The sequence below is a fragment of the Panulirus ornatus genome, chromosome 13 (genome assembly GCF_036320965.1).
Source record: "Panulirus ornatus isolate Po-2019 chromosome 13, ASM3632096v1, whole genome shotgun sequence".
Taxonomy (NCBI): Eukaryota; Metazoa; Arthropoda; class Malacostraca; order Decapoda; family Palinuridae; genus Panulirus; species Panulirus ornatus.
Window position 1 is genome coordinate 2154796 of NC_092236.1, and position 13238 is coordinate 2168033.

Here is a 13238-nt window from a genome sequence, read left to right on the forward strand (position 1 = left end):
CGTGAGTCTTGCGTGTTCACACAAGTATCTTTATGTGCACATGTTTGAGTAATTACATATCGTTGCATATATTTATATGTTTGGCCGTGTGTGTACCAAAGTGTTTGTATTTAACCTTTTTCCAGGAATAATTCCAAATTATGTATACACTGAAAATTTCATATCAGTACACAGAAGCCATCTACTGTATATACGTATATATCTCATATTTAGCTTTTCCATTTTCGTCATTCTATTAATTTCACGTCTTTTCCTTATTTGTATTCAATTACTTTATTCCTTTTTCATCTACTTTCATCCTTGTTTTTTTTCTCTGTATGCATGTGACCCATTCTATGAAAATGGGAAATAGGAAAGAGACAGATTAACGTGTCATCTCCTCCTAGTTCTCTCCTTCCTCCTCCTCCGTGTTAGCTTTTTCTTAACGTCCCTGTCAGTCTTCCCGTTCGATGACACTACACACAGGATGGACGAGAAAGCAGTTAGTAATCCTCTTATTCACCTGGGGAAAAAATTATTCTAAGTATTGGGTATCGTGGTGAATTCCCAAAGTGTTGCCAGATTCTCCCGTTAAGATAATTTAACGTTTGACTCTCAGAAAATCCTATAAAGATGCCAGATCTTTCTATTTCATTAATTTGTAAGTTATGATGATGCCTTTATGAAACATATCTGCTGTATTTTCCATTGAGTAATGGAAGCCAAGTGTATGAATCGTCAGTTTCTGCAAGTACGTTGTTTATGTAAATGAAAGTTTATAAACAGCAATCGATTACAACAGGGATAAGTTTGCCAGCCGTGGAAGACTCGACCATCTTCGCGTTCGGCAGGATCTGTGGATTTCCAAGTTTCCTCACGAGTACGGACGGCCTGCAGTTCCTATATAAGCTGGGGTCTTGGTGTAGCTGATCAGTTACCAACCTGCAGCTGTCCAGACGAGGCAGAACAGCACCACCAGGTTTTATCGAAGAATATTCTCTTAGCAAGATGATCAAGTGAGTATGAATATTATGATAATCTTGGAATTCATTATTCTTAACAACGTCGTGTGAGGAGTTCGTTAACATTTCATGCCTTCATTTCGTCTATACTTCTGTAGTATTGTTTGTTTCGTGAGCAGAGCTGGATTTGAATGAGCCTCTGTGCACAGGGTTCAAGTATACACTCTTGTGCACGATGTTCAGATGAACATGTATGGACGATAATCAGGTTGCAAACCCAGTGCCTTGGTTATAGACACTCGTTCAAAGCCTTCATTGATCCATATTCTCATCTGTTCATGGCATTCATATATCATTTATTGATTCAGAGGAACAATTTCTCATGAGCTTCATGATTCGTTGAATGTTTAACTTCCATTGCTTCGACTACAGTGATGCAGTCGAAAAGTAGCAATGAAAGTTTCCTGAATTCAAAGACATTGATCACCAATAGTGTAGCTCTGTGTTCCCCATGCTGCACTACATTATATTGTGCAGTACAGTGTAAAGCTCATTAATCCCTAAGGTTTCATATATCGAATAATACTATAAATGATTATTGCTGATAAATACCATCCGATATCAGATACTTGAGACCGTCGGAGTAAAATCTATGTAAGCAGAGTCACTTCTGGCATCAGTGGAAATGAACACAAAATATACTTAAACCAAGTTTTATACAAAGTTGCATCTTTACGAATGAAACTGTTAGATTAGGATATTAACTTGTAACTCTGACATTTTCACAATCGCACAAGCTTAGGTTGAAAAATTTCTTGTGTAACACTTTCCTCCAGATTATCATTATAACGAAGGCAGTTACACAGAAGTTTAATGTTGCAAGAAATATGCAGAGGTGTTAAACACAACTTTATATGTAGAATACATTGGTCAAAAGACAGTTTTCGGTTGTGTATGTATGTAAGCACATATAAATGTTTGTATATGTTAATTTCTATTCTGATCGTATTCATAAACATTAGTCCCCCAAGGTATTTATGTAAGAAACTTGCTTAGATTATGCCATGGTATGTCTGAAATCGCTGGACTCTATCGTGCCAGGTCTTACAACAATTATCTGTACTTTGTTGTAGGTACGCCCTTGTCGTCCTATTAGCTGTATGCCAGCTGGCCCTTGCCTATGGGGTTCCTCATAGGCAAGAACAGGTTAGTCAGCATTATGGTCTGCCCAGCGAGCCAGAGGTTGAGGTCGTCCAACAGGTGAAGAACCCCGTTGTATTCCCCTCTTACCCGGTGCCTGTGCAGAAGGAGGTAGGTCCTCTCTATCCTGTATACACAAGTGTCTGTTTTGTTATACCAGTGAACACTAGACGAGGAAATAGTTTGTGATGTATGGAATGTGTTGTAATATTGGAATGCATCGGGTGAAAGCGCTCTTACTAGCAAATAACACAGTTTGGTCTTTCCCTACAGGTCTGCCCTACACAAATTATCAAGCAGATTGTGACAGAGACCGAAGTGGTCCCATCCTACATCACTACCACCGTGGATAATTACGTCACAGTAACAGAGACTAGTACTTTGTTCGAAACCATCGTGACCACTGTGGTCCAGCCGACAACCCTCACAGAGACAGAGTTCAAAACTGAAATCTCGACACAAGTCGAGACACAGTACGTGACCGAGACACAGTTTCAGACAGAAACCATCTACTCCACCGAGACTGAATACAAGACCGTCTCTACTACAGTGGTTGAACCCACCTACATCACAGAGACCGAATTCAAAACCGAATTTAAGACTGAATATTCAACAGAATACCTGACCGAAACTGAACGTCTCACCGAAACCGTCTACTCCACTGAGACACAGGTCAGTCTTTAAAGGCTAATGTACGCTTCAGAACACACTATATTTTATAAGAGTAATTCAGATGTAGGATGTTACTAGTCCGCGCATAGAACGTTAATCACAATAGTATCTATACATATTAAAGCGAATAGCCCATAAAGTCATCAATTAAGTCGATAGTTATAGGTATTCTTCAATACTGATGGCCTTCAGAGGTGATAATTCAATAATTCGTATAATCTATACTTTATTCCGACCTCATTCTGAAAGTCATGTCACTATGATAGTAGCAGTGTTAGTCGGCAGACTTTGGATTACTACTTGGTTATGCATTGAAGTCTCCCATAAAAAAATTCATTGGTGCCCAGTACAAACTGGTCCCTGCAGTTTTTCCTTCGTATATAACCTACTTTACCAACGTTTGTTGAAAGTTTGACTGTCTTTCTCATCACAGGTCCAGACGACCTCCCTTTACATCACCAATGTCGAGAGTGTGACGTCCACGGTGACTGAGTCCGTCCCACACTACGTCACAAAGACAGTCCCAGTCGATAACTACATAACTGTCACCAAGGAATGCCAAGTGCCCATTAAAGGAGGTGAGCATAAAGCCAAGAAGTTCAGACATGTTAGTAACAGATGAAGCCTAGATACTAGTACGCAACATAGTAGAAATAGATGAAGTCAACTTGTGATATGATTTGGTGTAAACAACACATTATTACCGAAGATCACGCTCAATCTCTTGAAAAATTTAATTTTACTTACTCCTCTAGGAAAATATTTTTCTAATTTTAGTCTTCAGTTATCATTCTTGATGAAGGAAAATTATCATATTTTCATTTACAGGTTACGGATACTAGTGGTAAACTGGCCCAGGTGAATGATGGTTCCATTATCGACAATAGACACCAGAGAGTTGTGTTCCAGCTGCACTGGAACGCATTGTTGGGCATTACCTTCACCTATGTACATCTTCTCAGCGACAGACAACAGTGCCTTCTATGAACGCTATCTACCGACGATGATTTCTAACGAAGTTTTTCACATACTACATACTGCTCTAAAGGACGCTAGCTCGGCCTGCCACGATGACTTATGAGACCATCTTTACCTTAGGTCAATAACTTGATTAAATACCTTCTCTTGGGTAATACCTCCATTTTAAACATATATATGGTGTCCCAAGTGTCCGCTGGTGTTGGAATCGTAATCAGCCATATGTATTGAATGACTGTGATATTTTTATTCATTTCTTTTTAATAAAGTTATTGCGGACAAAGTGTTTATCTCGTCAGTGTCATTAGTATCCATCACATTATCATGACTATTTCATATATGACGTATATGTATACATACATAAAGTATAGGTATACATATATGAAATATATGTATGCATTTATTTAATGAGAAAGTATATATATGAATTTATATATAAATATATACTTCATCACATATACAAAAGTTCTCATGCACAAACTTATATACATAAGTAAAATTGCACATCATTGTGTAAGTGGATTCTTTATGCAAGACGCTTCATATAAGCAACTTAACTATGCAGACACGGTTCGTGTCCAGAGCCATAATGAGATCAAGATGAAATTCTCTTCTCATTCAGATAATTAACTTGCAACAATTACATTAACGTTGTTTCTACATGCATCTATCCCAAACAAAAATCTGCTGTACGACGATAAGAAGCTAGTTCAGGCAAATATGCTTGTATCATACATATGACTTTGCCATTACTTTGCTATATATATATATATATATATATATATATATATATATATATATATATATATATATGAGCAAGTAATCTGCAGGCAAGCCTAAATTGTGATCAGCCGAGGATAAGCCAACCTGTGGCCTCGGTCTCTTGGCTTGCATCTCATCATCTTCTGTGGTGATTCATGATCATATATAAACCGAAGAAGCGGTAAAATTAGATTAAAGATATGGGGATGAAAGCACCAATCCATGCAAACAAGTAATGAAAAACGTATGCAAATAAAAGATACGGGGACAGAAGAGCCAATAAGAATGCAAACAAGACTATAGGTATGATAGCCATGGACTACATGACCTTTGACAGTCTAAGAAAATTGTTTGGTGTTTTATATCTTGAACATCTCCACCTTTGTAACGGTCATATGATGGCAGTCGCTGATGAATGCTTCCTTGACGTGTTTTGGAAACTTGTTGATAGTAATACTATGTTTGGTTCAGCGTCAAACATGCAACCAATTGATTTCCATCATTCGTAATATTGTGCAGGTTTGTGTCACTCTATACCTACATCATTTGTACTCATGGTTCACATACATCTTGATATTTCTATCCCTACAATATATCTTGTTATACTGAAATAGATACATTTACAAACATGAAAATATACATGTTATGAAAAAAAGACTACAAATGTGCCCATCGTGAACAAAGACTAAAGCCACGTCCACACGGTCGAGCAGTGTCCGTTGGGCACGAAGGCTTTGCCCTTGTACGAGCAGTTTCAGCGGGCAAACCATCAAACTGTCCGCTCCCGGCGCCAATAGAGGGCAGTGGATGGAGGTCTTCCGTCACTGCCAAACGCACGAGGTAATGTGCAGGCAGATCCACTGACTACCACGTTATTAGTACACCATGTCCACATCGAGTACTAGTGCATATTGGTCACGACAAGACACTATAACTTTGATATATATAAATCACATGAATGTCTGTGGAATGTGTTTTGATTACAGAAATAGACAAACGTACCGCAGCAATAAGGGATATAGCACAGACAATAAGCAGGAGTGTTAATGATGTAAAAAAGAAATTGGATTCCCTCAGAAACCAACATCGGCGAGAATCGAGGCTAATGTGCACATCGAAGAAATCAGGAGCTGGGTCAGATGAAATTCATACACCCAAGTTGTGGTGCTTTGACATATTGTCATTCCTGAACGATGGTGATTCTGTGCGGCCAGCTGTGTCAAATATGTCAAGCACCGCGAGCAACCAGACTACAGAAACAGTATCCGAGGATGTTTCTGATTCCGAGGTACGTACGTACTTACTATTCTCTCTCTCTCTCTCTCTCTCTCTCTCTCTCTCTGAGTATATAACCAATTTTCAATCATATGCCTCACATAAGGGTAATGAAATCCAACAATTACTTTCAGACAGCCTGTATAGGTATATTACAAAATCAGCCAATTTTACCATGTCAAATAGGTGTCTTGGGTTAAGGGAGACTGCAATGGTTCACGTTAAACCAGCATTTCATAGTCCCACTCTTTTAATGTGTATTCAATGTCTGTGAATTAACTTTTATCATAGGGTACAAAATCACAGGTTGAACAATAGTCCCATCAACAATAATTCCTGATACATAATTCGTATGTAAATGTGATAGAGGGAGTGTTGATAACAAAAGTGATGGTGGACAACGAGGGGATGAGGGAAAAGTCTGACAGGGCATAGAGGCCGAGGTGGTGAGTGCGGGCGGGGAAGGAGGGTTATCTGCGGGAATGGGGAGGGGCACCTACACAATTATACATTTGCCATTCTATACTGCCATTGCACAGCACCCTCTGCATTGAAGTAGTTCATGTACTGGGTACGGATATTGTTGCCAATAGTGCTATCTTCTTTCGAAGTATGGCGCGCACCATGGTGATCGTACCGTAATGAACCACTCTCTCACAACAACTGCTGGCGTCCGACTGCCCTCCAACCACCACAGACAGCTGTGTGGACACCTTACGCGGGCATAGTCTGCAGACTTTGCCCTGCCAGGCACAGCCTGCCAGGCACAGTTCGACCGTGTGGACGTGGCTTAAGGTGTGATTTGACAGGACCTTTTTGTTTCCAGACCAGTTTGATGATGGCGACAGTGAACCGATATTTAAAACAAGCGGAGATCGAGGACCCACAGGTTATTATGAAGCGGTAAACAAGAGACGTGTTAGAAAAGATACTCGGTACCCTCATGGCAGTAGTGGTGAATGAATGGAACAAGCAAAGTATGCAAATGTTTAAAAACTTTAACGATAGATTTCAAGAGACGTGGCGCTATAAGTGTACATCATGAGCAGGTAACTGCACGCAAACGGGTTATTCTTACTCAAAATGTAAAGATAAACTCTTTGAGAAGTCAAGAGACGTGTTGGAAGACGATACAGCACCAAAAAAACGGTAGAGACCAAAATGATGTGCATGTGTACAGGAAAGACAATAGAAGAAACTGACCAGTAACACTAACAAAGTCTTAACTATCGGAAAATAGAATCACGAAAGAAATGGATAAGTATTTCACAGGAATATAGTTCACGTTTTGAAGCAATGAAACTGTTCAAAAGGTGGGCTCTCGAAGGCATGAATTTAGGGTTAGAGGACTACTGATATTCTGTTCTCAACACAAAATGCGGTTAGTCGAAACAAATAGTTGAAATCTGAGATAATGAATCGGCTCTTGTATCACACTAAATAAGAAACGCATGCAATCTAACTCCGTCCAAAGATGTTTACACTGGTGGAAAGAATTGCTTTCATGACGGAAAGGAAGAGGAACATGTTTTACTAGGAAATGTGATCCACTGCAGACTAACACATCAATCCACAGAAAAAGTACAAATAAGCAAACATCAAGAATTTTGCATCTATGGTAGAAAAACCGTTGCCATCTTTAGCCAGTCTGGATAGTCATATATGAGTGACTATATGTGCTAATCTGAGCTCACTAGTACTGCCACTATGACGCTAAGAATCCACGATACTGAACTGATGTAACTTCAGAAGGTAGAGAGCTGAGGACTGAGTCTTTTAGCAAGAGCTTTCAGAACATTTAATGAGCTACTTCGCAAAGGGTTTAGAACGAACTCTTAAGCTTTCTGGCTGAAACAGAGGCAAGAAGTCACTGTTGTCATTAAACGATGTATTACGGGTCACAACTCACCTTAGTGACTGCTAGATCTGCTAGATGGCTCGTCCATTGTTGTTCTTAAGTTGTTTAACAGAAATCATTTAAACTGATAACTCGCTGAAGTACCAAAGGCTATAAACTTTCTCACGTTACATGTCTGAGTTCTGGCTTGTGGAACAAAAGGGAATGTAAGGGCTAAAGACATCAAACTGATGTATGCTTTAATGGAAACGAAGGAGAATGCCATAGATAAGTTAGGTGGAGTTGATAATCTTCCATGGATAAAATTTCTAAACGGGTAGCAAATGAAAAAGCCAAGCAAGGATTGTTCCTCGAAGGCTGACTCGTCTCTTCTTGAAGCTCTCTCACCGAGGCGGGAAAAACCGAGTTTCTTGAGCTTCCCAGTGCTTAGGCTAGGATCAACTATGATCATGTGTGCCTGAACTAGACTCCTGGATAGAGCAGGTGACGGCTCACAGCTGGGGATGGTAGCAGTCAGGAGAACTAGGTATCCCCCTGTCAACTTTTGTCCGTTTTTATCAGCCTTCTGTACGTGCTGAAGGACTTTTCATCATCCATTTTCAAAAGAATATTTTATCCTTTCATTCTTAAGATATCGTGCAACAGATGCTTCAGAGATATTATGCAAAATGTTTGATGCTCTCCTATTATGAAGATAGGTCGTCATTGAGGCTTAAGTCAATAATTGCAGTAATGTAGTGGAAGATCTTTTGATAACTGAGGAGGTTTTTTGATTTCATCTAATAGTACGAAATTACATTAAGTTGTTTCATCAGGTCTACAAATCGAGGAAGGCTCACAGTGTTCGATTGGAATCTCCTTTGGTACAATCAGTCGGTTCCAAACTATATTTATACTTTAGTTATGCGTATGATATAGTCGTTTTCTGCTGACGATGTAGCGTAGAGAATGTCTTCCTATTTTACTATAAACCGTTCTAATTTGATTTCTTTTGAATGTACTCTGAATGCAACATTATTAGGGAGTAGAACAAGAATATTTTGGACCATAGAACTTATGATTGAAAATATAAAAAAGTCTGAATTCTTTCTGCTAAACATTTTGATACTGTCAAGAAAAGTTCAAAGAGAAAGTGACTTGTTTATTCTTTATATTGCTTTTATGAGTATAGCAAACACTTTTACACTGTGGATATGCAATACTTAGTTCAGTCGGATCAAATGCTGGCTGGTTGGGTTAGTCTGTCTGAGTCTGGCATCCTACTATAATCTTCTGCATTAATCTAGTCAATTTATTCCACTACTTGTGCATGTAATATCTCTCGTTATAATTTGCTAATTGTCTGCACCTACAGAAAGTGGAGGCCATAGAACACCACGCATTCTAGGCAGACCCTCAGTTAACTAAACTGAAATCAATTACTCTTTAGTTTTCCTTAAAATCGGTAATAGAGCTATTGTTATTTTCCTGAAATAACATCTCAAAGTCGATACTTTTCCAAATGATGAGGTAAACTCATGGATTTAGCATCTACCAGTTTTTTCACTGTAAACATTTAGAAAGTATTAAAGTAAGATATGAGGCTATCACAGTGTGTGGGGGTGAGGAGATTAATAGAAAATCATACGAATGAAATTCTGTTTGGGATGGTATGGCTCTGTCAAATGTGTCATGACAGACTGAGGTAGTGGAGAAGGTAGTTCCTTCCAGCACTGTTGGTGGTGCTGTGTGTGTGGCAGAGATTTTTGAGCGAGAGATGGATCATCTTGCTAAATGAGAAGTAGATATTTCCAACAGACTCAGAATGCTTGTGTGCGTTGGAGGTAGTTCGAGAGTGAAAGAGGAAGAATTAAGAGAGTTTACTTCTTGTGTCAATCAGTGTCAGGTCAAAAGTAAGGTGTTCGGCATTTTGATCAGTGTTCACTCATGACTTGATCTTCTATTCTAGATCATGTTATACTGGTTGGATCAAGTGCATAAAGCATCACCAGATGTTATCATGAATCCCAGCTCAGGTCATGAGTGAATATTGATCAAAATGCTTAACACTAATATAAAGTTTTCTCTAAAGTTGTGGCTGTTTAGTATCTCCTGGTGGGAAATCATTTTCTATAATGTTTCAACTTTAGAGTGTCTGGTTTATAAACACTCAAGAATTTCAAGTTAATTCCTTTTTCAAGTAATCCGATGTATTGCATTTTGAACTAACATGGTTTTCCTTGAGACATACATTTGCCCTTACCATGACTGCTACTGCGAAAAATTTATATATTAATTCTTATGATCACTTTTCCCGCAGAGATATTTAGATAATGCATACAGTGTTGTCGCTGATGATATAACGAATGCGATAACAATAAGCTTTCATTTATGCACAAACAAAGTCATTTCAAGGCAATTGGTAACTTTCAAATGTTCAATATTACGGATGATAAGCTTAGATAAATGATATCATCAGTGAGTATCCCAGGTATTTACACTCTAATTCATGAAGATAAAATTGGATGAAATGATGTAGTAACTTATCAGGGATGACTCTTGTTACCTTTTATTTCTTTTTGTTTATATTGTTTATCTGCCATGAGACTTGATTATGTGTCATATGAAACAATGCAAACCACAAAATGTAAGTTCGAGACATCTGGAAAAAAAAAGTTCCCTGCCACACTGTAAGTTGTTGTTCACAAACACAACAAATTGTTTATTCCCACGCAACAAGTTGTTGCCCAACATATAGTAATTTGATACATGCCACGCAGTAGATTGTTGCATAGTAAACACAACATTACCTTCCATACGATAGGGTTATTAGAGGTTACAGACAAGTTATTAGCTACCACGTAATAAGTCAACGTCTGCCACACAGCAAGTTACTGTCCACCTTACAGCAAGTCGACGGTGGTGTCACACAGTGTAGCCAGATCTTCCCTGTGACGCACCCTGGGTGCAACACAGGCCCGTAAAATGTTTTATGCATGTGATCACTAACGCATTTAGACTTTTAATGTATTACGTTGCTGGCAACTGTGGATGATCCCGAGCTTATGTATTGGTAAACAGTGAATCATATTCTGGCCCCACCTCCCTGTTATATATATACATAGATAACTATATATATATATATATATATATATATATATATATATATATATATATATATATATATATATATATATATATTTATATATATATATATATATATGTGTGTGTGTATGTGTGATAAACACAATGAAATAGAGGGAGAGAGAACATCAAATGAGAATATCTAGAACTTTTACAGGAAATAGATTGACCATAACGGAAGCACTTGAATTCAATCATCACATTCATATCTTTTCCCTGAACTCGTTTATATAAAACATTTAACGATTCATTTACGGAATTAAACCTGATTATAGCTTCAAACAGAATCCCGCTGAATACTACAGGGATTATCATTTTAATTAACAGACGTATTAAATCACCGATGATGTAGTAGACACTTCGTTACGTGCCATCTAGAAAAAAAAAATTGTGAAGGTTAACAATGACACAAGGGTTTTAAATCTATATTACGCTGGTATTTCTTGCTGCTCACTGGGCCATATAAAGATACCTTCCACACGAGTTGTGATATATATATATATATATATATATATATATATATATATATATATATATATATATATATATATATTTACTTATTTAGTTTTTTGTTACAGGAACGTGCCGTTACACTTCCTGGTTCATTATGTATCATCTTCATCTTGTGTACATCAGGTCATTCCACTTTCTGCCGTATCTTCCTGTCATTATCCGTGACCAGGGCAGTCCTGCGTGCAGCGGCCGTACCCATATTCCTCTGTCCTCTTCTCCCATTATCCCTTGTGTGCGTCATGGGGAAGACCCCCCCCCCCCCCCCCCATCAGGAGTCGTCGAGGGAGGAACTGCTGCCTAATGATCTGGGGATCCAATAGCCCGGCATTCAACGTCCCACCAGCAGGAATGTTCAATGTGGCAGGCCAGCGTAAGCAGAAGGATGGTTAACGCAAGGGGATGTTTAACGAGGGGTAGCATAATTAGAAAAGATAAAGTTGATCATGTATGGGAATGACGGTCAACGAGATAGAATGTGATTAACCAGGAGTAATGTGGTTGACGAGAGGACTGCGGTTAATCAAGGGATTGATGGCGAACGAAGGAAACCAATTTTGGTCAAGCGGTGAAAAGCTTAACGATAGGATAAATGGTGAACGATAATCTTCACAGATGACTATTGATGAAGAGGTTAATGCAGATGTCAAACGAGGAATATGGTCGTGACCTAAGGGAAGCATGTTTGAATTGGAAGCTTTTGCTTAAGAAGAGAGACTGATTCATAAAGTATAACTTACTGAAGGATATCCCAACGAAAAGTACTCCTTCCTGGAAGAGAGAGAATGGTTAATGAGGGACAGAGAAAACAGATGAACAAATTACAATAAAGTTAACGAGGGTGAGGAGTGTATGAAGGATAGTCAGAATAACAAACATGATATTGGTAAGATGTTATCTGAGTAATATAGTGAATGATGCTCAGTGAAGAGTAAGATGCCAAAGTAAGCTTTTTTATGGGAAAACGAGATTTGTGAATGGTAGTAAGATTAACGAGAAAAAGCTGTTGTGTTAAAGGTCTAATGGAGAACAAAATGTGGTGTTGAACATATGGGAACAAACTAAACGAAGAACACGATGTCCAGAGAGAGGTTACACGGCAGAGGAGTTGGGAGAATTTGACTAGTGGTCATACAGTTAAGAAAACGAGAAATGGATAAGGAGAGTAAAAATGGTTCACGAAGGCGAAGATATTCAAAGAAAATAAAGACTACAAAATATGAATGGTTAACGAAAGATGTGAATTTCATAATAAATGAGAAATGAACCAACGATATTATTAGCGAGAGATACAGGCCACGAGATAAGGAATTACCCAGAGATGAAGGACAGACCTGATGAATGGCGATGAAAAATATTAAACAAGTGAAATGTCAAGAAAAAACAGAAAAGTAGGTACATAAAGACAGGAAAAACAGTTGATAACGAATGAAAGAATAACATCCGGGAGAGCTGATAGAGTAGAAGAAAAGCTAAGAAAAAAGAAAAAGAGAACTAACCCAAAATGAGGAAAAGCTAAGCAACATAAGAAAAAGCTAATAACGTAAAAGTTACTTCAAAGAAATTAATTAGATAAAGTAAAGTTGCCAAACAAAGAGAGAGAGAGAGAGAGAGGGGGGGGAAAGAGAGAGTGAGAGAGAGACAGACAGACAGACAGACAGACAGCTAACAAACAAGAGAAGCCAATCAAGCAAAGGCAGAGCTAACACAGAAGAGGAAAGCTAAGCAGCAAGAGGAAAATTTACCAAAATTTACCATACAAAGAAAGGAAAGCTAAGGAAGAATAAAGGCGAACTAGCTGGGGAAACGTTGGCCAACATGTGACAAGATGGTAACCCACGTGAGGTTATGGTAACCCACGTGAGGTTATGGTAACCACGTGAGGTTATGGTAACCAACATGAGGTTATGGTAACCCAC

At 38.5% G+C, this 13238-nt stretch overlaps 1 protein-coding gene across 1 annotated transcript; it reads left to right on the forward strand.

Moving 5' to 3' along the window:
• The first annotated feature begins 850 nt into the window (after positions 1-850).
• Positions 851-4079, forward strand: LOC139752658 (uncharacterized). Its single transcript, XM_071668417.1, has 5 exons — positions 851-995; positions 2075-2252; positions 2415-2813; positions 3247-3391; positions 3642-4079. Exons 1-5 carry the CDS (start codon positions 988-990, stop codon positions 3653-3655), a joined length of 744 nt encoding a protein of 247 aa, XP_071524518.1. The 5' UTR covers positions 851-987; the 3' UTR covers positions 3656-4079.
• Positions 4080-13238: the final 9159 nt, after the last annotated feature.